At 42.3% G+C, this 26,305-nt stretch overlaps 2 protein-coding genes across 4 annotated transcripts; both read right to left on the minus strand.

The window, feature by feature from the left end:
- Positions 1-36: 36 nt before the first annotated feature.
- On the minus strand, positions 37-17,253 carry CSDE1 (cold shock domain containing E1). The gene is made up of 20 exons (XM_051638850.1): positions 17,182-17,253; positions 13,468-13,915; positions 12,270-12,468; positions 11,457-11,566; positions 11,003-11,095; positions 10,357-10,454; positions 10,130-10,211; positions 9,643-9,771; positions 9,356-9,481; positions 8,302-8,514; positions 6,465-6,605; positions 6,215-6,373; positions 5,645-5,752; positions 4,601-4,776; positions 4,122-4,234; positions 3,778-3,897; positions 3,366-3,544; positions 2,255-2,418; positions 1,822-1,954; positions 37-1,288 (listed from the first exon to the last, which is right to left on the minus strand). The coding sequence occupies exons 3-20, from the start codon at positions 12,466-12,468 to the stop codon at positions 1,241-1,243; spliced, it is 2,391 nt and encodes a 796-aa protein (XP_051494810.1). The 5' UTR covers positions 13,468-13,915; positions 17,182-17,253; the 3' UTR covers positions 37-1,240.
- An 846-nt stretch (positions 17,254-18,099) lies between these two features.
- SIKE1 (suppressor of IKBKE 1) lies at positions 18,100-23,103 on the minus strand. Of its 3 annotated transcripts, XM_051638978.1 has the most exons (5): positions 22,815-23,103; positions 22,634-22,739; positions 22,014-22,156; positions 19,831-19,944; positions 18,100-19,405 (listed from the first exon to the last, which is right to left on the minus strand). In XM_051638978.1, the coding sequence occupies exons 1-5, from the start codon at positions 22,971-22,973 to the stop codon at positions 19,304-19,306; spliced, it is 624 nt and encodes a 207-aa protein (XP_051494938.1). In that variant the 5' UTR covers positions 22,974-23,103; the 3' UTR covers positions 18,100-19,303. The 3 variants fall into 3 exon arrangements, with proteins under 3 accessions (XP_051494938.1, XP_051494937.1, XP_051494939.1); XM_051638977.1 differs by having other exon boundaries at positions 22,634-23,103; XM_051638979.1 differs by having other exon boundaries at positions 19,343-19,425; positions 22,634-23,103.
- Positions 23,104-26,305: the final 3,202 nt, after the last annotated feature.

Below are 26,305 nucleotides of genomic sequence, written 5' to 3' on the forward strand. Positions count from 1 at the left end.
CCAACGGAGGGAAGAAAGACAGGCCAGGCCTGAGACTTTTTTCAAAATCAGTAAAACTTTATTCTATTTCCATTCTTTGCCATTAACAGAAAAAATTGGAGAAAGCAATGTTTGTTTTACAAAGATAATGCATCTCCCAGAGAAGAAAACCCTAAATTGAGAATAGAGGTAACATGAAAAAAAAAAACAAAACAAAAAACCACAGTCCTGCCTCTATTCCAAGAACAAAACTCGCGATCGTTTTGGTTAAAGGAATACTCAGACCAATCATTCCGTTTTCTTGCTTCATAAAGTGTGACAGGGGGAATGGAGGGAGGGAGGGAGAGGGGGGGGGAAAAGCACACAGACATCAACTATTTCACCTTGATGAGTCTCAGAACAGCTATGGAAAGCCTAAATTTATTCTCTTACAGTACACTGGGTGCCAGCTGCAAAGAAGAAAAAAATGTATTCACTTCAGGCACAACTTCTTTCTTTTTAAATTTAAATCAGTAAAAGAAACTGGGTTGAGAAGCTGCAGTGTTCTAAGCAGCAGCAGATTTGTGCATTGTTTTAAATATATTTAAATTACCACACTGATGGCACACCTCAGCCTTATGAAATTCTGCACTGCATGTGTTTCAGAACGCTACAAAAACAAGTCTACCCCAGAAATTTCCCTTGAGCTTTGCTGGCTAAAGGACTCAAGTTAAATGAAATACAAAAACATTGTAACATTTGGCCATCAACTTAAGAATGTTCATACAGATTTTGTATAAAGTTGCATTTATTCCACCCTCACATGGTCCTCAGAATTTGAGCAGAGTGAGCTGAAGTGAGCCCCCACTTCCCCCGGGAAGGAAAGGCTTAATGCAATTGAGCACTAAGGCATAGTAACACCTTGGCCAAAACAAGAAGGACAAAGCAGAGATCACTGTAGTGCAGAACTCCATAAGGTCGACCCGAGCAGAGCTCTAACGTTACTCACAGAGGCAATGTAGAGTTGCAGTTACCAGTTGCGTTAAATGCACCATTCAAAACAAGCTTCTAAAATGTGATACTATAAGGCGCCACCTTAAGTTCTCCAGAATGCAACTGTGCATAATTTTAAAATGGTTTCATAAATTTATTTTAAACATAACATGAGAAGGTGTTAAAACCGGTGTAATAGCTTCTTAGAATTTGGAGGAAGGGATGAACAGGGAGAATTCAGTGCCCTTCACCCGCCCCACTGCGCGGCACACAGGTGAGGGGTGGGGGGTCAGTCTATAACACCAGCTTGACGGATCTTTCTCTCTGCACCAAATCCCTGCAAGAAAACAAAAACTTTTAGCTCCAGCATCAAACTGTAAACCTGTTCTGTCCCAACCAAGTAGAGTGAGTACACTTGTAGTCTTCAGAAACAGAAACAAAACAGGTTCTGCAAGTTGCTCTTTATACTCCTGGACACATCACAGGTCCCAGACACTTCTTGCTCCCTCTGCTTACCAAATGCTCACAGACCCTTATGTGAAAGCCAGGTTTAGATGAAATTATTTCACTTGCTGTCTCTGAGGGGAGCAGGTTTATAAAAGAAAAAACATACCAAGATGACCATTATGGGCTAGAGCACAATAAGCTGCTACTCTGACCACAGCACACAATCCTGACACAGGGTCCAGCACCCCTGACTTCACACAAACACAACCTGCTCTCACAGCAGGTGAGATGTTCACTGCAGAATGAACACAGACACTACGATGCAAACAGCTCAGGCTCCCAACACAGGACACAAGATCATGTTGCCCAAGTTGAAATACGAATTGCAGTTACTGTGCAAGCTAGTCTTGGAGCAAGTTGTACCTTTGAGTTATCCGGTCCCCGAGGCTGACGAAGAACTGTTAGACGAGGGGCGCTGGCATCATCCAGATTAATGCTCTTCAAACGATTAACGAGTCTATCGGGGCGAGGAGCAGCAACAGCCTTGGCGCCTTCGCTGTAACAGAGCCCACCACAGAGCACTCATGACTTCCCAGAGATGGGGTGAGGTACCACACTGAGCCCCTTCCCCCATTAAGGCATTATCATCATCTGTCTCATGTGAAAGGGGCCTTCTGGATGACCCTGCGTGTGTCTGCCTCAAAACCGTAACACAAAACACGGGCAAGAGACTCTCACTAAAGGCAGCTGAAGTTCAGAGCTCTTGCTCTACAACAGCAAGCTCCAGTTCAGAAGCAGCATGCATCCCATGGCTGTGATGTAATGTGTGTCAGATGAAATAACTTTAAACCCTCACCAGACACGCCACACGTTACAGGCACTGCATTTTCCTGTGCGCTGGTTCAGGATTACTGAGAACTCCACTTCATCCCCGGCCTGTAGCTCCACACCGTCCTGAACTTCTTTGACATGGAAGAAGAGCTTTTTGCTGTCACCCACTTCATAGTTAATGAAGCCAAACTGAAAACCAACACATTGTAAGGTTATTTCTTCCCTCTCGATCCAAACAGATGCAATGACTTACTAATTTCTGCCATTTGAGTAGTTTAACTACTTCTAGAAAAAAACCTGTCTGGAAACAATAACTTCAGGAAGTCTAGGCACTCTTCTTTGGTTTGTAAAGTCATATTAAAACCCCAAAGTCTGCAGAACAAGTTCTGAAATCTGCCAAAGTCCTGGTAGTTGTGTTAAACAGAGAAGAGCCATGCTACACCGTTTTTCCTGACTCCACTTAAAAGGTTTCACAGTAGAAACCACTCCATTTTTTGGCCTGTCACTGGCATAACAAGTCAGTTACTTCCATTTACCATTCCACTCATGTGTATGTCAGCAGAACTCATCTAGCATCTCCATAAATGACTAGGGCTTAGTGCTGCAGAATAACTATAAAAATAGAAAGCATTCATAGCACTTAAGTTTTCTAATCATGCTGATTAGATACTAACTAGGGAACCATCAGCCTTCACATTTCAGATGGACTATAATAACTGGCTGCTTAATACTGTGAAGAAGCTTCTTCTAGAAGCCGATTATGTTCAGTTTTGTTTTGTTTTGTTTTGAAAGACTTTTTTCAAAGCCCTGCTCAGCAGAAACTATATAGATCAATTTATAGGACTTCTCAAAAACAGGTTCTCAGAATCAACCCCAGCAGGGACTGCAGATGTACTGGCACCAAACCCAGGACTGAGTTCACCTTCATTCAAATCACACCACACAGACTTTTATAAACCACTACTTGGGTTACACAAACCTACTTCCTTGGGAGCAGAGTACAAAGCAATCCATTTGTGCAGAAGCTTCATGGATCCAAGTGCTGGACTGGGTTTTCATCTGCTCCATGCCAAGTCAAGCAGCTGTTACCTACTAACATGCACCTTGTCTTCACAGCAGCAGCAGCCCTCACTCACCTGGTCCTTCACACATTCCACCGTGGCTCTGCGGAAGGGCGTGATGTTCACAGCCATCGTCTGCCCATTTTGACCAAGAACACAGAGCTGAAACTTTACTGTCTCTCCCTTTTGCAGACAGTCACCTTTGTTTGCCATTCCAACGATTCCAAATGGATAGTACTCTCCTTTCATCTCGCCTAGAGGAGGAAAAAGTACCAAACAGAATTAAGTGGCATCCTTTCCTACCTCAGGGCATTTAGAACTTATTTCCAATATTAGAAATCATACTTGTACTGCCAGTTTAGTAGCAGAAATATTGTTTGTAGTATGAATATAATGCTCCACACCTCTATTTACAGCTTATTAAACTTCTAAGCCTCTTGTGCATCTGTGAAAGGAACACTTGTAGTTTAAAAACAACAACTCTTACCATCCTCCATGACTTCAATCATGCCCTGGTATTCAGTTTGTGTGGGATCTACACTCCTTAAAGGACGAATTACTTTACCGGAGTAAACAGTTGGATCAGCTTCTTCAGTGATACCATTCACTGAAAAGACAGTGCAAGAACAGGATGTTCTAGTCATATTTTATTTTAAAAACAATTATTAAGTGATTAAGGTTGACCAGGAGCCAGTAGTTTGAACTGCAAGACACCTAAGGCAATGAATGCCCTCTATCACCCAGTAAAACTCAACAGCTTTAACGTAGCAGTAAGTAATGACAGCTTATCCAAGAGCCTTGGTAAGCAGAAAATATCAGGTACAGTCTTACCTGCATGCGTTTTGTTCACCTTTTCTGCACTGACTTTGTTTCCTTTGCCTTTCGACAAGCTGTATTCAACAGTGTCTCCAAGTTCCAGGCTATCAATATCACCACAGTATTCACTACAGTAACAGAATCAAGTATAATTTTCCTTCAGTTACATGACAACAGTGATGCTCATCCAACATTTATGTAAGTTGATCATAAACCATTTAACTAGCTCAGCACTGCACATTTTCATGAAACCCTCATTCAATACAGTGAAGCGTTTCAAATATACATCTATATATCTTGGCCTGCAATTCAGAGGCATAGAACACAAAGACTGCTGACCTGACCAAGAGAAAAGCCTGAACCAGCCCAGCAGTGATAATAAATGGAAATAGAGACACCCAAGCATATATGTGTGTGAAGTTCAAATGGGTTTAACAGTTAACCCTACCAAACTCCCCTGCCCCTCAAAAAACAATAATAGAACTGCCATTCACCTGTAGTGGAAAAAGATCTCCTTATCATGATTTGCTGTTTCAATAAATCCAAAGTTATCTTTCAGGGCTGCCACGTAGCCCAGAAGTCTCTTAGAGCTGTAATTGCGTCCCAGCATTCTGACAGAAACAGCTGTTTGCAGACCAGTTCTCTTCACTTCACAAACACTGAACTCAACCTGTTAAAGAGGAGTGTACCAATATTAGACTGAAAAAAAACCAAAACAAAACCACAACCACCAACACCATAATCACCAACGAAAAAAAAACAACAAAAAACCCAAGGAAAGAACCCTGGAACTCCTCACTTCAAAGGCATGTAGCTCTAATCAATATCTGGCCTCTCCAGGAAAGTAATCTTCTATCCACTACTCTACCAGAAACATGTAAGATATTAACATTTACTACATTCCAAAGAGTAGCAGTCACACCAGTGACATCTGCAAGGCAAGCTAGCCTCAAGCACTCAGCTTCTTTTACCCATTAAAGATGAGAATCTTAATGTGATTTGTCTCCTTTCACTACATGTATTAGCAGTGGCCTACAGTGAGCATGTGCATAGCCTCACCCACTTGCTTCAGATTTTTACAAGTAACCAGTGCCTTCCTAGCATGGCTCCTGAACACTTGACACCTCCCTTTCCATTGTCTCTCAGGCTAATTTGCTTGTAAGGGGAAGTTTCTTCCTCTTCAGCAATCATGTCAAAGTCTTTATAATTTCCTCTTGATCATTCACAAGCAGAGGCCACTGACTCAATACGAATTCCTTGTTTAAAAAAAGCATAATTTACATGCTAAGACACTTTTTTCATGTATGTGTCACCAGGTTTTAGAATATTTTTCTTAGTTTTACAAAGACTAAGCCACTCAGACCTAGGACAGAAGCAAGAAATAAAATGAAAAAAAAAAAAAAAGGGTCATATTACGCAGATGCCTCATCCTTCATTTGTTCCAAGAGGGAGATCAAACCCAATAACATGGCACAGGGAAGTTTGCATCTCACAATGCACAGAAAAGTATTTCTCAATGGTACACTTGGGTTTATTACCTTATCTCCTATCTGAGGATTAGCAGATCCTTCCACATCCTTGGCCTGGTAAGCAATGGTCAGTTTTACTCCACAGTCATCATAAACAATTACTCCATCCTCAGCTTCCTAAAAACAAGACAGAGTTCAGCAACTGGTGTCTCATTGATAAGCAAACACATTTACATACAATTCAAGCACTGCTGATCTGAGCCACAGTTCTTTTACAGTAACTGCTGAAAACCACAATAAAGCAGTAAACGCTGAGTAAGAAGCTTTAAATTATATTAAACAATATTTTTAAAGGTATTATCACCATTTCCAGCTAAGAATTTATTGGAATTCACTAGAAAACAGAAAATTCCCATCAAGTTCTTGGAAATTATCAACAGCAAGATCATTAGTGATGCTTTTATTATCTTCTTTCACACAAGTTAGTTTTTGCTGACTGCTGTCATCAGCTATTCAATGTAGTTCGCATATATACAGGATAAAAAGTGCCTAAAAAAGCTGAATTACAGACTTTAATGAAGCAGCCTCAGTCTCCAACGCCAAAAACACAAAACAGGTACTTCACAAGAGTAGCATCACCTTCTCTTTGCCTTTATTGGGGCTGGTGGCTTTGGCTGGAGTGGCTTCTTTCTCTATAGTGCCCACAAAACGGTGATCTGACTGGGTGTGGAAAGAAACCGTGCCCTTTGGAAGTTTTTTAATTCTTATAGCATGATTTCTTTGGGCAGACAACATATCCTGAAAAACAAGATCGACCAGATTTTAGACAGACTGCACATAATAATCCCTTTAAAAATGAAGATTTCTTACAAGTATTAACCTCACTTACAGGAACGACAGTAAACTCTACTTCATCAGAAATATGGAGTTGATTTCCATCCATAATTTCACTGAAGTGGAAGAACATACGAGCATCCCGGTCCACACATTTAATGAAGCCAAAGCCATCTCTCATTGCTGCAATCACACCCTGAGAACAGCCAAAAGGACAAGTACAGCTTTATTACTAGTATGCAACATCTGTCTGTGGAGTGTGGCATAACCCGAATACAAGTCCTGAACCCTTCTTGGTTTATGCAATACAGCTAACAGCTACAGTCAACTTCAAATTCAAACAAGTTATACTTAACTAGTTTCTCAACTTAATTTCTTATGAAGTGGAAAAGATCATTTAAGCCATTAACAAGAAGAACTACAGTTAAAGAATGTAACTATTACATAGAAAATACAGTCTTGAATGGGGTAACTAACAAACATATGCATCACCTAGACAAGCATTTAACACTTGTGTACACAAGAACATACATAATCAGGAAATAAAACTGGTGGTCAGAGAAGTTTAAGAGGAAACTCAGATTTCCAGATAAAAATAAAGAAATTTAAAAGCTTTCTTAAAAATAAGCTTAAGACACATCATCACATCCATGGGTGTATGTTATGGGAATGCTGAATGATAAACAAAATATGCTGTGCTCTATATCAACTGCCAAAAAAATCAGTTTCTCACTGTAGCCATTCGTAAAAAAAAACAACACCAAACCAACAAAAAAAAAACAGAGCCAAAAAAAAGAGCTCCAGGAAGTTGCTTGGAGTTCATTACTCAAGCTAGGAAGAACTAGGACTAGATCCTGCCAGAGGTACTGAGCATGACAGAATTCACAAAAATATTCAGTTCAACCCAGTTACTACAGAGCCTCTAGCAAGTCTCAGGGAAGGCTCACACGATTTGAATGACAATACGAAGACACTTTCCACCTTTAGAAACATTCTTATATAGCTTGCAGAAGCTCAGGCAAATCAGCTAAGCTTTCTAGAAGTGGCCAACACTTGTGACCTCTGTAACAGCTCAATTCAGGCAAGCAAATATATCCAACCAGAGTAGAAAACCAGTAAGTTTATACAACAGAATTCCAAAACCTGGAGGCTGAAGTAGAAGTTTAGTGGCTTTCTTAAAGCAAAGGTACCCTAACTCACAGCATACGGATGTGGTAGCACTGTAACTGGACTCCAATTGAAAAGGAGTTTTCAAACTTAACAGTCTAGTTGGAACAGAACCAACATTCCAAATTACAGGAATGAAAGATATTCTTTAATACTGATTAGCACTTCCATCTTAGTCCCTGTAATCCACAAAGAGCTTTTTGTATGTCATAGAATGCAACTGTTTACTATCTTTCTGCTGGACCCTCAGACACAGAGAGATTGGTTAAAAAACACAAAACCCAAAAACTGCACACAGCACCTCCTCCAAATTTTAAAGCTTTACACTCCAAGTCGTAGCCCAAGTTTCTTCCAGTTTTCCTAAGGAACATGAGAAGTTACCTATTTAGACACAAGCACGTGAATTTTTAAACTAGTAGTTCAAGACTGCATTACTTCTGTCACCTAGCAATTCAATCTCAGAGGGCTAATTAATGGCTAATTTCCTAATATGATTTCATTTACTCACTAGTTGACTTTTATTGTTTTGAAGGAAACATGCACAGCATTAATTCTGAATTTTGTACCATTTAAGCACTTTGTTTGATGTGTACAGCTGAGGAGTGGATTTCAGAAAAGGCAACGGAAGACAGTGAATTCTATATTAAGTTACTTTTTAAGACAAAATCCCCATTTGTACTTTCATTTCCCCTCAAGAGTTAAAACTTTTAAAGATAGATACTTGCCATTTCCCTAGTTTCATTAGTAAACTGGAAAGTATTGGGAAGGACCTCAATATTGGTGGCTCGTTCCAGTTTGTCACGTCTGTCTGTTGAAATATTGAATCGAACGTGGTCACTTTCCAACAAAGTCACCTTGGATTTTGTATCTTTGTCTCCAAATGGAAGTTCCTTAGGAATCACAAAGTCAACTTTGATGCGGCCAGGTAATGGATCACTCTAGCAGACAGAAAACCCAACATAAAAAGTTAGTTCACTTACAAGGCTCAACATAACTGCAGACAGAATAGTTGGCAGAAAGACTAATGCTAACAGAAGTGTGGATTCCATTTGCCTCCTCGACTCAGGCCACTGCGCTTCGTTTCTACCACTATTTTGTAATTTACCATCTATAGCCAAATGCAAGGTAGTTTTTGTTTGTGAACTTTTTTAGTTGGTTTTAAGTTTGCATTTTTTTGTTTAAGCAGGAAGCAGATATTGCCAAAGAAATTAAGACTCTATTTCAAGAATTAAATTAATAACTGTATTTACAAAACTTATAAAAGACAGTGTCTTTCTTATTAAGTGTTACCACACGCAAAAAACCCCACGTCAAACCTTCCCAAAGCAATGCAGACTCAGCTAAAACCTTAAGGGAAGCACTCGTATACTCCCCTTCCTCAAAGCCACACATTAAAGGTCAATTTGTCTGCCAAAATCATCATTAACTGTTAACGCTGACAGGAATCCATAGATCAGGCTTATTCCAGCAAATATTTATTCCCCTTTTCTCTATACTTTTGTCTTAGAAATACATCCTAAAACCACAAAATTCAATGGGGAGTATTTGAAACATCAAAGAAAACATATACTCCCCAATGTACTACTGCCCTAATTCTTGCTCTTTACAGCCTTCAGAAAAAGGCTATCAGTGGTGGCTACAGCTCAGGCCTGCTCCTTTACTCTGATGGAATGCTATGCAGCATGGCTACAGGCAAAGGGAACACTTCTACTGCTTGACTGGAATTCAACTCAATCAGTGCAGCATTTCACATAAATTTAAGAAAATACTGAAATTCACCTGGTTTTTGCTGGGTACTTTCGGAATTACTTTGGTTACAGTTCCTTCAAAATGTTCAATGCTGATATCTTCAAAAATGACAGTTCCTTGAGGCAGCAGTCTAACATCTGTTGCAACTTCTTTACCCTAAAAGCACAAAATCAGTCAAATAGAGAGGAAGCAAGGTAACAGACATTTTCCAGTGACTCTCCCCCTCCCCTTCTTTTTAAAAGTGAATTTGAGAAAACAGACAGCTGTCCAGTTACGCCCTAGGATCTTGTCTTCAGTTTTACTGGATTTCGTCTTACATTTCTGTCTTTGATTGTAAACTCCACATCATCACCAGGCTGTAAGGCTTCTAGGTCACCTTTAAATTCACTATAGTGAAAGAATATCTCCTTCACGACATCACCCCTCTCAATAAATCCAAAGGCTTCCTAAGAACAGAACAAAGTTCTTTTAATACATTGCCCATTCTCTTAAAATATCAAGACAAAATTTTACAGGTTTTATCAAACACAATGAAACACTATCACAGACAAGTAGAGCAGACTTACGAGCACACACAGCTAACAGACTACAACAAGAAATAGATCAGTGGAAATAAATGGGACTTCCTTTGTTAAGAACAGTATTAGCATCAAAGATAAGCTCTGTAAGTCTTTTCACCCAGTGTATACCCACAGCTCCAAACTGTTAAAAGATCTTATTGCTGTAAATATATTACTTAAAACACCGCTTTTCAGAACAGCATTTTATTTTCAAATAAAACTTTAAAGATAAAGCATCACTTACTTTCATGGCACAGACTACTCCTTGACAGCGGGCTTGTTTCTTTTTTAATAGCATTATGTTACGAGCACTTACAGCACCAGTACTAGAAATAAAAAAAAACAGCGAACCTGAAACAACTCACTCCTAAGATTACATTTCATAATGTCATTTCAGTTCTTGGAACAGGCACTAGTTGCTGCCTGACTACAAAAACAAAGTATGAAGCCAGAAAAGAAATAGCAACTTACTGTTTATTTGTATCAATTATAAAGTTTATTTTATCTCCTGTTTCCAGCTGTACATTTCCTTCAACATCCTCTGGGGTGTAAGTCAGGTAAAATACTTCCTATAGATTAACATTGACTAATATTAGTATATTTGCAGAATAGCTGTTTCAAAGCAACAATATTACAGGTTTGTTTTGTGTGTGTTTTTTTTTTTAATTACAGTATCTGCTATTAAAGAAATTAGTTTAGCAAGAAAACTGAAAATGGTCAAACATGGCTTACAAAACGTTTTTTCCATCCTGCTGTTCTGATGAATCCGTAACAAGCAATTTAAGTAAAAAAGTCGTACATGACTACCTCTAAATGTCAATTTTTAAACTTCATAAGTTCAAGATGAGGATACATGAACATTACATAACCCAGCTTCATTAAGTTTTAAAAGAGAAGAGCAACTATTTGGCTCTATATCACGTTCTTCACAGATAGAAGCAAGCAAGCTGGCAATTTAACATTTCTGTTTGCAGTAATTACCAAAGCAAGCTTTTTTGTTTGGCCAAGAACTAGAGCTCTTAGCAGTTGATTGCCTACGTTAAATTCTGTCATTACTTTTGCTCATAGACCACAGTGATGGATCAGTGAAGGTTCAAGTAAAACACATAAGCTTTACCCCATTACGTTCGTAGCATACACTCCCTGTTGGACTCTGACCCGGGGCAGCTGGAGATTTACTCTCTAAATTGTGAGGAACAGCGCACACAACCTATCAGTCAAAAAAAAAAATAATAATAAAAAAATCCATTGCTAGTTATTTCAGGAGCAGCATTGCTGAATACAAGATGAATCTCAGTATCCTTTACTATACACTTTGGGATGCACTTCTAGTGTAACTCAACAGGGAATGCCAGGCTGCCAAGTTTCAGTCTTATAGAACACCTGGAGACCCTAAGAACTATCTGAAGCTAAGAGCAAGCTCAAACTGAACGCCTGAATTTTTGCCAGAAAAAACAAAAATATGTTTCAGTGTAATTTAATACTCTATGTAGTTAACATGCATGCTAAATCAAGCTACTCTTCTGTACTGAAGGATGGACATTACACACATACAGAAAACCAGCACTAACCTGTCCATTTATTCTTTCTTCAGGTAATATTTCTGGTTTTATTTTCACCAATTTAATAGCAATGGGTTTTCCAGTTCGGCGATCAGAAGACACTTCAAACTCAACATCATCTGCAAGACAATCAAAAATTGTAATGGTGCCACAGTTTTGGTGTGGCTTTTTTTTTTAAAATAAAAATCACTAGATGGTTATATGCAGTAATTCGCTGCCCATAGCCAAACACAAAGTAAAACTCAGGTGCTTTTATTACCAAGGGTGGAAACTATTTAAAATATTTCTCCTACTATTTTGCTTACTGCCTTCTTTTGCTAATGAACTACTCTATTGAAATGGCTTGCCCCTCAATAATTCCCTCCCCCTGTCCCACTCACTATATATACAGATGACTTCACACTGAAGTCCAGACAACATAACATGCCATTAAAGTTCAGAAACTTCACTGCCACATTAATTAGTAGCATGAGGTAGCAGTCTCCCCATTCCAAAAAATAATGACCCATCTTCAAACTAATTAAAAAAAACCAAACCTGAGTATTCTGTCACAGTCTAAACACTTGCTTCCATCTCTGTTATACAAATTTGACCTAACACTGCACCTTTTTCAGAACAGCCACAACTGCATTAACACAAGCTGCACAAAGCTTAAGTGCTGTCAAGGTCTCTCACTGGGAGTGGCAGATCATTAATTTGTCTCTTTAGCCCACCAGAGGCAACAGCATGCATATGTTCATGCCACAAGATAAAAGGATTTTCTTTGACATGTGAACGACTGGTCTTCACTCACTCAAGAAGCTCTGAAAGTTGCCTCATTACCTCCTACTTTAAGCTCCTGTAAGTTGCCATTATACTGTGAACAGTGGAAGAACAGCCTGGCTTGCCGTTCCGAGCACTGAATGAATCCATAGGAGGTCAGCAGTTTCTCTATAACCCCAGTCTCACGCAGCGCTGCCGAAGTACCATTGGGGTACCCGTTGTGCCCATTGTTGTGGAGCAGGTTTGGATCAAAGCTCATCTGTTTAAAAGAAAGCACAGGGGGTAAAAACCCACAAAACACACTCTACTTATTTTGTTTCCTTTCTTCATGCCCACAGAACACAGTAACAAATAGAAACAGCTTGTGGAAGTTATTGTAACCAGCTAATTCTAACCATTTTTTAAATAAGAGTAAGGACATCAAAATAGTCAGGTTTTTGTACTGGCTTGCAACAACAATAATTCTTTAAATTTAGACAGGCAACAAATTTACAAAACAGGCCAGAAATTCAACAGCAAAATAAAGCTTGTTTAGATCAAAACAAACTTCTGACTAAGCATTACACCTCAAAATACTCCTACATTCACTATTTCACAGGACAGCTTGAAAACTCTCTCAAGTATCGGCTCTTCTAAATTGAACAGCTAATTAGTTATGAACAAACAATTAGATGCACACCCCTGTGGTTTGTTCCTAGTTGGTCTTCTCAGTCTTTCATACTTAAAAAAATGTTTTTAGGTTTTTAAACATTTTTGCACAATTGCAAAATACTCAATTAAACTAACATTTCTGTAGCACAGGAGATAAGTGCTATAGAGACTGAGGAAACCTGTAAACAGCAATGAACTAAAAAAAGTTATAGCTGTAATGAATGTTAGATTGATAACCATGAAAACCTCTTCTTTTTTTGCATGGAGGATGTATTTTCTTTTCAAGGCAAAGACTCCATCTTGGAAGGTCCATTTACTAACTCACTGGTATTAAAGATGACTAAGTAGAGGTTATTTGAAAAACAGGAATTGGAACCACAACACAACCACTACCAGAAGAAACATTAATAAACAGCTCTCAAGGGTTGTAAGTATTGTTACATAGAAGCATATTGCAGATACTATTAATTTGTCATACTACTACTAAACAAATATAACAGCAAAGAACTGCTAAAAAAATCCTCTAATAAAACCCACACCCTTCTGTTGATAATTTGTTTCCTATTCAGTTTAGAAATACAACTATTTATATAATACATGCACCAACCTCGCAGTGATATTTGAATATTGCACTTTCAGTAGTATTAGCCGATTCTTCTGTTTCAGCACAAGTTTCTAAGGATGAAGACTGCTATTATTAATAAAAAAAATAAAAAAAAAAGAAGAGCAAGAGAGAGCAAGAGAGATAAGAGAAAGAAAAAAGACAGCAAGAGAGCGTGATCTATCAAGCTAATAGAGAACACAAGTGCTGCTGCCCTGGGCAGTTTCAATACAGCACTGGAGAAAACAAAGACTACTATAGCAGCGTCGGGACGTGCTCTTTTGAAGCTGTTGAGTAGGCACAAACTTCTTGTTTCAGATCAAGCCTTGTATCTTCAGTGTAAGTTTCCTCTTCTTTGGTCTTGAGTTGTTGTTACAATGTGGTATATTATTTTCCTGATCTGAACTTGAAGCAGCAGTTTCAGGTGGTAAATTCTGTTCTGTTCCACTTCATACTGCAAAGAGGAAAAATACACTAAGTATCAACTTAAAAGAAATTACACATTGGCCCTAAGTGCTCCTACAAACTGGAGCATTTTCTCTACCTTAATCAGTAGGTTTGATTCACAGTAGAAAGGATTGTTTTGCAGATGTATTTGGCATTGCCATTTTCATTTAATGCAAGTCTTAGTCCTCCTAATAATAATTTTATATAGGAGCTGCCTCATTATTTAATTAGTAAGTGTTTGCACACATGTTCAGAGTAACAGTAGGGTATGTGTGTGGGGTAATCAGAAATTTCTGAATTTTTGTTCCAAAAGGTAAGCCAAAGACTAGCAATATCTGAAGCACCTTTAACTTTACACAGAAATAAACAAATCCCACAATTATAGGTACAGATGCTGCATGCCCGTTCTGCACAGGCCACATGCACCCTGGCACCACATGTAAATTAACTGCAGGGCTATTCTCTGGAATGCTTAAACCAATGTTTGCAAAATGTTGGTAACATGTATGTAATATTTGTGTAGATAACATGAGAGAAGCCTCCCCGCAACTAGATAATAGTAGCTAGATAATAATTCTCTCCTAAGGTTTCCCAGTACCACTTTGTGTTTTCATGAGAAAGTGGATTGGTCATACTGCCACCTACCACAGAAAAATGAGACCTTATGGAAACAGAAGCTTTTTTTGAAAAGAATGCAGACATTTAACTCTAATCACACTGAAAATGCTGACTGCAGTCAGCTATTACAAATAAGAACTTTAAACCCCAAAAGCACACAATGGCTGTATGCAAACTCATCATGCAGTTTTCACAGAACTTCGTCCTTCAATTAAGTTTCTGCCTTCAGTCACCACTCTGAAAAACTTCCAGCTGAATCAAGTTTTCTTGTCAGACCGCTACATATACACGAATGAGACTAAAGAAAAAACTGGATGAGGGCAGCGCAAACCAGTAGTATCTGGTATGAAAGATTTGCTTATGTCTTCCAAGTTGAATTTTTTTATAAAGCTGTAGCAAAATAGGATCACTAGACTTTGCACACACCTCAGTATTTGATTCAGGCAACTGTTACCACAGTTTCTTTGAGGATAGTAGTATTTTTTTGGGCAGCATTTCAGATCTCAAGTGAGAATCCCCCACAACCAAGTTCAGGAGAAATGAAGCAGGCATACACTAACACAGGAACTGCACAGAAACACTTACAGTCTTATTCACGTATTTCTCTCTCATCCAATTAGACTGATATTATTAGAGCTCTGTTAGAGCTGTAACTTGTATCATAATGTATGTCTAACTTTTCTGGGCATAAAATATATTAGATTTTCATTGAATAATCAAAAAACATCTTTTGCCCAAAGATGACTAGAACTAATTTAGTCAAGTACTGGAATAAGGCATAAGCTTTTACCTTAAAAGCCAGTCTGACTGGATATCAAGATTGGTTCACTACACTTAAATTATTAAAAAACAAAAAGAAATAAGATTGTCAGGCAAGCAAGTTAAAAAAAAATAATCTTGCTGTGTGTGTCTGCCTCAAATTCTTTACTTTATTCAGTTACTATAAATACTTTAAATGGTAAACACCCTAAGCAGCTGCTCATCTCCCTAGTCACAGTGGCTTCTACATTTGCGTACTTACAACTGAAAGCATTAATGCAAAGACAGGGAAGAGCTGTACAAGTACAGTTCTTGAAGTCTCTCAGGTTCAGATTTTGCTAAATGACAGTAAGTCACAAAGCTGTTCACACCTAGAAACCATCCACAAAGCCTAACAGTAGAACCTGCTGGATTACCATTTGGTTTATAATTTTCTTCACAAAAAGAGATAACTGCAAGAACATGTCTTTTACTGAATGAGAACACATGCTTTCAGAAATAGCCACCTTTTACATGCCCAAGATCACATTAAATAAAGAGAAAACTTTATATTTTCATTATGCATGCACAACAGAGCTACAAGGTGATACCTGGAGATGAAACTTTTCGGTATCTTTTGGATGGCTATCAGAAAGCAGTACTGAACCTCCCTAACCAACATACAACAGCTACAAGATCAGCTACTGACATTCACTACACTAGTGAAGTCACTTTTACGCCAAAAAAATAAATGCATGGGGAAAAAAAAAAAAAAGAGTTAAAAGAACTTCCAAGGCCATACGTAAATACATACCAGAGCCTTATTAAAAAAAAATAAATTAAAAAATCACAAACAAATCCGGTCTTTTTGAATGTGTCTGCAGTTTGGGGAAGAGCCCTGCAATTGGTATTAACCCAGACAACAGAAATAGGACCCAGACCGACAAACTCCAGAGGCCTCCAGCAGGGCCCTGAGGCGCGGCGAGCCCCGAGCGCCCGGCCCGGCCCGGCCCGGCCCTCCTCCCTGCGCTGCAGCAAGATGGAGGCCGCGGAGCGAGTGCGGCCCGCGCCAGGGGCGGTGCCGAGGCCCAGCCGACCGCGCGGGGCCGCCGTGCCGAGAGAGGCGGCCGCGGCCTAGGTCGTGACAGAGCAGAAGCCGGAAAGGGGCCGCGCCGGGAGCCGTCGCTCCCGGTCCGGGGGCAGGGCGGGGGAGGGGCCGCCCCGCGCCCTCCCCGAGGACAAAGGGGGGCGATGGCGGCCGCTCCCCCGCACACAAAAGGACCGGGGCTCTGTCTCCGCGCCGGGTGGGGCCACGCGCGCAGCACGCCGGGAGCCGCGGGACCCTCCGCCTTTCCCCGGCGGCCGCGCGGGCTCGTTCCCGGGAGCTCGAGGGCCGCGGCCCCGCCCGGGGCCTGCCGGGGCCCGTAGTCCCCCCACCACTAGCCCCGGCCGGCCCGGCGTCTGCTGGCCTACAGACCCCGACAAGCTCCGCGTCTCGCCGGGCCGCGTAGCGCACCGGGAAAGCGAGTCCCAATGCCGGGACGGCCCCACCTCCGCCGTCGGGGGGGGGAACTCCAGCGCCCAGGAGCCCCGGCGGCAGGGCCTCTGCCCGCAGGACGCCGGGAAACGGAGTGCGCACGCCGCCACGGCCCAGCGACCCGCGGCCACCGAGACCCCATCCCCAGGAGCGGTGGCCTGCAAGGCAGGCGGCCGCAGCCGCCCCCTCTCCCCAGCGCCCCGCCGCCGCCCTCCGCGCAGCTCAGGGGCGGTTCCAGGCCCCTTCGCCCACCGAGGCCTCTACGGCAAGAGACAAACAGGAGGTGCACTCAGAGTCGCCCCCCGCCTCAGTCACCCGCTCCCGGAGCCCCCTGTGCCCCCCCCGCTGGGGCGGGCGCTGCCCGAGCCCGCCGCACTCACCCCAACAGCTCAGCGCCCCCGCTCCAGCGCCGCCATGAGCAGCACGGCCCCTCACGTAGGAACAAATCCGGCCTCTCGCGAGAGTCGGGCGGGGCCGCGCCTGCGCACTGCGGGGCGGCTCCTGCGCACGGCGCGTGCGCGCCCGGCCCGAGCCGCGCGCCCGGGCTCGTCGTTCGGCGGCGCCTCCGCCGCCCTGAGGCGGCCCCGCCGGCCCGGCCCGGCCCGGCGCCCGCAGAGTCGCCACCGGCGCCGCGCTGGCCCGACCGCCCCGCTGCCAGGTCCCTTGCGCTCGGGAACCCTGCTGTCGGCAGCCGGTGCCCCGGCACACGGCGGGCAGAGCCTCCGGGATTGGAGACAAGCACGGCTTTGGATTAAGGCCGCGCCGAGCTGAAGGCAATCGCTTCGTGTTTGGATCTCGAGGACAGGCAGAGCAGAAATTCCAGTCCTGGAGCTTGAGCCCACTTTTCAACGTAAGATGAGCAAGTTTTTCCAACAGGGCAGAGTAACCCGTAAGAACCGTGTGCAATCGCACATTTACAGTTAAGTTTCCGTACTCACAGATCCAGAATAGGACAGTAGCAAATGGAACACGTTTAAATTTTCCCTGCTTATTATGGCCCACTAAGTTAATAATCTCATTAGTCAAAGCAACTGCTGTTTGATTTCCATTTTCTTCAGGCTGTACAGCAACTAGCCAGTTGGAGGAATTCTATCCTACACTAGGATAATGAAGGTAAAAATGCATCATTGTAGGCCTTTCAGACAATGTTAGTTTAAGAGAGAAAATGCAACATTTTTTGTCATTGTAGTATCTCATTCAGGCAAGGTAGAAATGAGAGGGAGTGTGAAATGCTTAGGTACACTCAGAACAAATGGAATCATCCCCACGATTCACAAAAGAGAATACACTTGAGAAAATACTGCTGGTTTTTTTTTATTCCCGCTTAAACAATTTCAAATAGAAAATAATTGTATACAAGAACACTTCTGTACAGAAATCCCTTATATCTCCCAAACAATCTAGCTGGATATTCCAAGTGGCTGCAAGAAAATGTCTCTTGAATAAGCACAGGAACATAAATCACCTTCTACATTTATCAAAATTCTCTCTTGGGAAAAAAGTGGCATAAAATTCTAAACTAATAATGGAACTAAGATGTTTACTGTTCATAGGGAATTATTCTTTGATCACAGGTAAGAAAGACCAATATTTATTTTAAAATGCCATTAAAATTATAACAGTATTGATAAAGTTCTACAACACTGCAATTCTAATTTTCCTCAATATAGGCTTCTGCAGTAACTACTGACATCTTTCACTAGACTTACCTGTGATGCAACATTAAAAACATGTCTGCATGATTGTTTTTTGTTTAGTTTTGAGGCAGGTCTCAGCTCACTCTTCCTGAACTCCAGAGTGGTGGGAGGCCACAGAGCTCTGATCTCGTACTTTGGAGCTCCACATACTTTGGAGCACTGATAAAGACAGAATGGGTCTACCCATAAAAAAAATTGGTCAGATACACAACATCCTTCAACATCAAGTTACTACATCAAGTGTTCTATTTGCTTTCTGCTGTTCTCGTGCTTTCCTTCTAAGCAGGTGTCAGAACAGCAGCTTTAACCCAGCCAAATACGGAGTGTCAGCTCCTCAGAGCAAAACAAAAGCTCTGTGTGCCTGCTTTGTGCAGGCAGAGCAAAATGTGCACCTACCACTTACAATGTAGTTTTTGAATAATCTCTTATTCCTTCTATCAAATAAAATAATCACAGGCTGTATTTTGTTCTCAAGCTACTGACAAGGTGGATTTAAGTGCCAGATGCACAGTTGGAATAACTAGAGATCATAAAAATAACAATTGGGAGAGGAAATAAACTATCACAAGAGAGTACACATCATAAATACTTCACTGTTAAGCATCTGTGTGCTGCAATTACTAAGACAGAGCAGCAAGGTTAAGCCTTTGCCATCAAAAGTGTGTAATTTCAGAAAAATGCAGAGAAAACAGCCCACACATTTTGAAAGACAAACATACAAGGAAACACCTGAAAGAACAAATCAAACCCCATCCTTGTTGGGTAGTTTCACAATTATCTCTGAAGTAAAAATTTGGAGATACAGTTATTTTGTGACCCAAGCTTCACAGTCAGGCAGATCTTCTCTCCCCACATCAAAAGATTCTTTGCTGATTGACAATAGTTCACGCAGCTCTTTGTTTTCAAGCTGCAAAATCAACATTTTTGCTGAAATAGAAACGAGCTAACTCACAGTTAAAGGACTATAATAAAAAGGAACTCATTCACAATTAAAGGGCTATAAAAGAAATTAATTCACAATTAAAGGACAACAATCTTTAAATAGCCCCACTCCTTCACAGCTAAATAAAACACTTCTTTTGCAATGTAAGCATTAATACAGTACTAGCAAGAGAGGAACCACATCTTTTAAAGCTTATATTTTGCTTCTGGATTCATATATGTAATACAAACATCAGGAACCTGAAAATAAACAGATCATGTTCTGCATTTCTTGACCCCACCCCCACATTTTTTATTGTTATAAATCCTTGAGAAATAACCAGAAAGTCCAGAGTAAGTCTAGAGACCCCCAAAGCTTGATCTAGTCTTAGCAATTGCATCTGTTCTTACCTCCAGCTGAGCTAGTTTCTCCTGAACTTCAAAGAATTGATTGTCATCGACTTGAATAGCTTTTCTCATCACCTCTCCCATGTCACATATTCTGTCTATTTGACTCTCAATTTCCTGAAAGACATAAAAGTAATAGTATGTTCAGGCAAAAGAAGCAGCAATAATTTATTCCTTCTAAGTAAATTACTTGAATTCTCTTTATTTTAGTTTATTTTCCTAGTTTGAATTTTAACCCTTTCCTCCCAAGCACTTGCAATCTTTTCTAACTTGTTTAATATTTAAAGATGAAAACAGGTACCTTATTGTCCATTATTATGAGTCATCAATGAAAACAATTAATAGAATGACATCTGTCAGCAAGAGAAGGCACTTTTACTAAAATGGAAACGATTTCAAGTGTGACAAGGACTGAGACAACACATTCAGGTTCATGTGAATGTGATTAGATTGCAGCAAATTTTATATTGCTTTATTACACAAGCCTGACTCTGAATTTCTAAGAAAGTCAAATATAAAAGCACATGAGATTTAAAGACTGAGTAATGGTGTGACATGAACAGCCTCATCTCAGAAAGAAGCCAAGCAAGGAAACTACAGTAAGTATGACCAGAGCCTCCTGAAGGAATTTTTACTGAAATCTGTTTAGATACAGCTCTAATCCTTTGGGAGATGCATTTTGTTGAATCTCAGAAATCCAGGTATAATGAACACTGAAAAATTCCAATGTGTAATGTAGCAACAGTTGTTTGAAGAGCATCCCATTTCAAAAGATGGCGTTTAGGGGGGAACTCAAATGTGCAAACAAAACCATCAGTAATTGGCAGAAGTAGCAAGACAAGAATTTGGAAGCTTTTGAAGCATTTTAACGTAACAAAAATATAAGCACTTTGGGGAAGATCAGATGTTACTGGTCTCTGCTCTGTCAGTAGTTATTCCACTGCCTCTGGAAGATAAATGTATCACGAGAGCAGGGAATTCCGTTTTGAATTCCATTATTCAGAAAATATGTAAATAGATGAGAGCATCTAGAAGGGAGCTGGAGGAACAAGACTTAGAGAACTTAACCTGGGAAGAAAGAATGTTTTTTTCTAAACAGAAGGATGGATATAATAAGAGTATAGGTCTTTAGAAGATATTTAAAGGTTGTTACTACTCTCTAAGTAGTGGGTAGAAAAAAATTAATTGACTTAATTTGGAGTACAGAAGACTTTTCCAATATATTGAGATAGTCTAGGCATATCCCATCAAAGGTTCCTCCACAATCTCTTCAGCTTTGCATTTCCATGCCATTAAAATGGAGCAAAAGAGAATGTCAAAAGTTTTGTTCAAATGTTAAGTCTTGATAAACAGTGCAAGTCACATACTTAAGCAAGCACTTGAAGCAAAGAAATGCTATACTTCTTAACTCCAGAGGATCCAAGCAACACAAAAGGGAAAATTAATTATTTGCACATAACCATGCAAAGATGTAAGTGCAGGGAGTTAGCCTGGATCCAATTCCAATTGAAAAAAAAACCAAACACAAGATATGAGATGTCACTAGATCAAACCAGCTTGCTGTTCTCTGATCACATAAAAATGCTTTTTAATGAATGCCTAATTTACTTCATAAGCCTACAGTAGAGAGGTAATGTTACTGTATTGTTATTAGACATATGAACATGAAAGAGGCAGCAGTTATCTGTAGTTCCACCTCAGAGTTCTGAAGTCACTGCACCCAACACGGAGGAAAGGACACTTTTAGGCCATTACACAGAGTATCCATATTTAAAATCCTTTGGGAGTGACAATTTCTTAAAAATTAAACATACTGCAGCTTACAGAGATTTAGAAGATACTTCTCCCTTTGTTGTAATTACTTAACTCTGATGACCTTGACTTTACTGTACAGAATCATGTGCATTAAGCTTAACCCAGGGAATTTACCACCAAGTGCACAGAGAACAAGCCTTCACCTGGGTCATGAGAGGGATAAGCCTTTCAGTATCCTCTGTGATAACAGCTACAACCTGTGTGCTGTAAAAGGAACAGAGACAAAAATACCAGCCAGGAGAGACAAAAGTTTCAGAAAACAGTATTTTGGAGCAGAAACATTCCATGACTGGAAGCAAAGGTTGTATGAAAGCAAACAAGAGACAGGGAAGAGGGGTCTTGAGCCCTCTTCTGTCCCCATCCCTCCTTACCAAGGAATTAGCCTGATGAACTTTCAAGACTGGTTCTGCATCTTCACCTTTTCTCTCTTGCAGAAGCTGTAACATCTGCTTTCTGTATTTGCTCATGATAAGCTCTAATGCATCTTGGTGCTCCTCCAGAGAGATCCACAGCTCTGCAAAACACAGCATGTCATTGCCACAAACGACAGGCAACTTTTCACAGCTGACAGCAGATGCCCAGAGGTACTCGGTACCAGCTTGGTTCATGCTGCCCAACCATTCCCCTCAAGAGCAGACACAGGACAGGGCAGCTGGCTGTCCGGACCCCCCAGCTGGCCAAGCAGCCACCCTGGCCCCAGACAGTCCCTTCCACACCAAGGCACCCAGCGACGCTGACAGCCGCGACGAGAGCCCTCCCACCCAGGCCACTGCAGCTCCGCCCCGGCCCATTGTCCCAGCAACCCGGGGACTCCTCTGCACGTCACTCCGCAGCACCCCTCACCGATTCCTGCCCCGAGCTTCGCCCAGAGCACCACCCAGCAAGGTCCCGAGGTCCCCTCAACACCCGCCGCCAAACCCCATTCTCCCAGATCCCCCAGCACCACCCCTCCGCTCCACCCCGTCCCTCCGCCCCCCCCGGGCAGGCTCACCCCGGTTTTCCTGCTGCAGGTTGCGGATCTGCGTGTTCTCCTGGGACAGGAGAACGTGCGGCCGCAACCGGGACGGGTCGGCCCGCTCCGCCGCGGCGGCCTGGCCCTGCGGAAACACAGGGGTCGGTCCGCGCCCCACGGCCCGCCCGCATTCTCGCCCGCGACCCGCGCCCGCTCCCACCTTCTCGGCCCAGGCCGCGCCCGCCTCCCGCATGGCGGCCACGCGCTGGTGCAGGACAGCGGACTGGTCGATGAGCGACTCGGCCGCGGTATCGTGCTCCTTCAGCCGCTCCAGCAGTGTCTTCGCGTCCGTGAGGATCTTCTCGATGGTGCAGGACATGGCGGGCGTCGAGGCGAAGCAGCCGCCTCAGCTCCGCGGCAGCTCCATCCCCGCCGCGCGCGCCGCGACACCGGGCGCGGCCGGAGCCCCGCGCGACAGGGACGCCGCGAGCGCAGGACGCCGCCGCCACTTCCGGCCGCCGCGCTCGAGCAGCAGATGCGCATGCGCGGGCGGAAGCGCGCTCCCCGCTCACTCGGTAAGCGAAAGTCCTGGGCCCTCGGTAAGCTGCGGCCGCCAGGGGGAGCCCCGCCGCTCCCGCGCCCCAGCGACGGCCTCGTCAGCGCCCCGGGCGCACCGCCCCGGCCACGCCCCCGCTCCGGCCACGCCCCCAGCGCCCCGAGCGCACCGCCCCGGCCACGCCCCCGCCCCGGGCGCCCCGGCACGGCCGCTCCCCCTTCTCTCTGGCCACGCCCCTCTCCGTGGTGGCGGCCGCGGGGCTCGGGTGCGGGGGTTGCGGTCCCGGGTGTGCGGGGTTCCGCGGCCCGAGGCGCTGTGGGAAGACAGTCCAGGCCCTGTGAGCCTTCCCTGGTGTTGGTGGCTTTCGGGAAAGAGACACCGGCCTCCCTGGGAAACAGCTTTACAAATCAATCTGCCCAGGTTCACGTCTGCTCCCGTCGGACGTGCTCGTGTTCCCGCAGCCTCGTGCCGCAGTTCTTACCCAGGCGCTGAGGAAGCCCCTGGCCCAGAGAAGCGCTGCTCTGCAGGGCTGCCTGTTTGCAGAAGGGCACACGTCCCTGACCCGGGGGGTCTCGTTATCTTTTCTAATGCTCCCTTAAACAGTGTGTGATAAATTCTGGTCTGAGATCTGTTGAGCTGTCATCTTATCTAATACTCTTGTTTGTCCCTTTTAACAGTAAACATCCTCTACTCCAGTTAAAATAACAAGCTTTGTAATGCTGACTTGCTTCTTTCATATTTACTTGCTAACTAAAGCTACCGTTAGAGATCTGTGATGTCCTTGATGCTTTGCTTAACTTTGTGCCACAAGGCTTTTTTATTTAATTTTTCCAACTTCATTAATAATGTTTTCAACAGCAATGTTTTAACAGGACTCCCTTTGACTTGAGTCATATTCAACTTTAAATTCTCATTCAGACAAACACAGAAGAGAAAAAATGTAGGATGCTTTATCAGATAAAAGTTTATTTATGATCCCAGGGATAATTAAGCCCAGTGTGTAAGTACTAAATAAGATGATTTTATATAAGCAACAATTTCAAAAGACTCATACAGTCCAGAAGATAATAGAGTAAGCAGCTGCATTTGGAGTATTTCAACAGAGTCTGATTAATTAGTCGAGATACATTTTGCAAATTTGGGAAATGTAATGCTGCTTTATAGTAATTCATGTGGAGCTAAAGGTCTAGACCATGCTTTACAGCATGTTTTACCTTCTGGTTCTGCCTCATTTTTCTTAAAGTAAAAAGTTAAGACAACTTAACAGAATTCCTTCTTCATAATGGGTGACTAATGAACATTTGGAACATTGACATATATTACTGTGCTTGCCATTCTGGTTATGTTGGCAAAAGATTGCCCTGTGGTAAGACAGACATGACATCCCTAAGCTGTAGCCAATGTTTGTTTTCCCTATTCCCTGCTACTAAATCCCCAATGATCCTCCCTGTGCAGCTCAGCACCTTCCATTGCTGCACTCTGCCCATACCTCCAGCTCCACGGCTGCCTTTGAAGCCTCTGCCAGTACATCAGTTTTTGCAGAGCCCTTTAAGCAGCCACACAGGAGTAGGCCTGATACACCTGCATAGAATGATACACGTGTACCAGTTCAGTGTCTTCCCAGTCTGCACCTTATCTAACACAAGGAAGTTCCATGAAATCAAACATGCAATCTCTAGGATTCCATTTAATTCAGCTTTACAGACTTTCTTTCTTTCTTTCTTTCTTTCTTTCTTTCTTTCTTTCTTTCTTTCTTTCTTTCTTTCTTTCTTTCTTTCTTTCTTTCTTTCTTTCTTTCTTTCTTTCTTTCTTTCTTTCTTTCTTTCTTTCTTTCTTTCTTTCTTTCTTTCTTTCTTTCTTTCTTTCTTTCTTTCTTTCTTTCTTTCTTTCTTTCTTTCTTTCTTCCTTCCTTCCTTTCTTCCTTTCTTTTTTCCTTTCTTCCTTTCTTTTTTCCTTCCTTCCTTCCTTCCTTCCTTCCTTCCTTCCTTCCTTCCTTCCTTCCTTCCTTCCTTCCTTCCTTCCTTCCTTCCTTCCTTCCTTCCTTCCTTCCTTCCTTCCTTCCTTCCTTCCTTCCTTCCTTCCTTCCTTCCTTCCTTCCTTCCTTCCTTCCTTCCTTCCTTCCTTCCTTCCTTCCTTCCTTCCTTCCTTCCTTCCTTCCTTCCTTCCTTTCTTCCTTTCTCTTGCCAAGCAGAGACAAGGAAGGGAGATAAGGGCCAGCACTGCTGTATCATGTCAGGATTGGTGCTGCCCCTCCATGCTGTTCTGGCTGCTTGAACTAAAATTGCAGAATGAGAAGATGGGAGTCCATGACACTGCCACCACACAGTGCTTAGTCTTGTGTTCTCACTCAAGGATGTGGCTCACCTCCTCTTCAACAGATCTTTTGACACAGAATAATTTGTTCAACTTCCAAAGGACAGTAGAGCAAGCTAGAGTGGCGCCAGGACAAAGATTGGATCCCAGTAGGACAAAGCTCCTTGATTTAAATTGCTGGGAATGCTTGTCACCAAAACTTCTAGTATGTAGCAACAGAGCTTAAACAAATCAACGGATGAGCATTTTCTGAGTAGTGGTGTCCAATAATTCCTTTGGCTTATCACATGAATTCTGTATAAACTGAAGAGAATGTATAAATTTGGCCTTTCAAACTTTTTAGTGTTTAACTTCAATTCGATTAAACACTTATGTATGTGTACAAAGTGAAAAATGAGGTTACAAAAGGTTAATGCTTTCATGCTTTTAATAACTCTTAACCACATGGCTGTATTTTGTCAAACACAACATGGATTTCTTCAAGCAGGAAAATTATATGCTAGATAGAAGCAAACTGAGACTCTCCAAAACAGCAAAGCTGCTACAAAACCAAACCATTTCTAGGCCGTCTTTGAAAAATCATAAAGAGTATTTCTGTGATGGAATAAATACACAGCATTTCTGAGTACAGCTGAGGAGACTCTTGCTCACAGTAGGAAAATAAAAAAGGAGAGAAATCTAGACAGACCAAAAGCCCAGAAAAAGTAATTAAAGAGACTGGTAACAGAGCACAGAATCCTGACCACAACATAGTATCTATAAACCTGGGACAAGTTCAGGCATCAGTGCCAAGGGTATTAACAATGTACACCAGGTAATGCCTGTAACTTACCCAGAAATTG

Source organism: Apus apus, chromosome 23, assembly GCF_020740795.1.
Source record: "Apus apus isolate bApuApu2 chromosome 23, bApuApu2.pri.cur, whole genome shotgun sequence".
Taxonomy (NCBI): domain Eukaryota; kingdom Metazoa; phylum Chordata; class Aves; order Apodiformes; family Apodidae; genus Apus; species Apus apus.

Excerpts from the sequence above, each read along its gene's own strand:
- CSDE1 (XM_051638850.1), bottom strand. The coding sequence starts at position 12,468 with ATGAGCTTTGATCCAAACCTGCTCCACAACAATGGGCACAACGGGTAC. Across the intron at positions 10,212-10,356 it reads ATAATTGATACAAATAAACA|TACTGGTGCTGTAAGTGCTC; the intron begins GTAAGTTGCTAT and ends TTTTATTTCTAG. Across the intron at positions 1,289-1,821 it reads GGGGACCGGATAACTCAAAG|GGATTTGGTGCAGAGAGAAA; the intron begins GTACAACTTGCT and ends GTTTTCTTGCAG.
- SIKE1 (XM_051638977.1), bottom strand. The coding sequence starts at position 22,973 with ATGTCCTGCACCATCGAGAAGATCCTCACGGACGCGAAGACACTGCTG. Across the intron at positions 22,157-22,633 it reads CCTGCAGCAGGAAAACCGGG|AGCTGTGGATCTCTCTGGAG; the intron begins GTGAGCCTGCCC and ends TGTGTTTTGCAG. Across the intron at positions 19,406-19,830 it reads AGAAACTAGCTCAGCTGGAG|CTTGAAAACAAAGAGCTGCG; the intron begins GTAAGAACAGAT and ends TTGATTTTGCAG.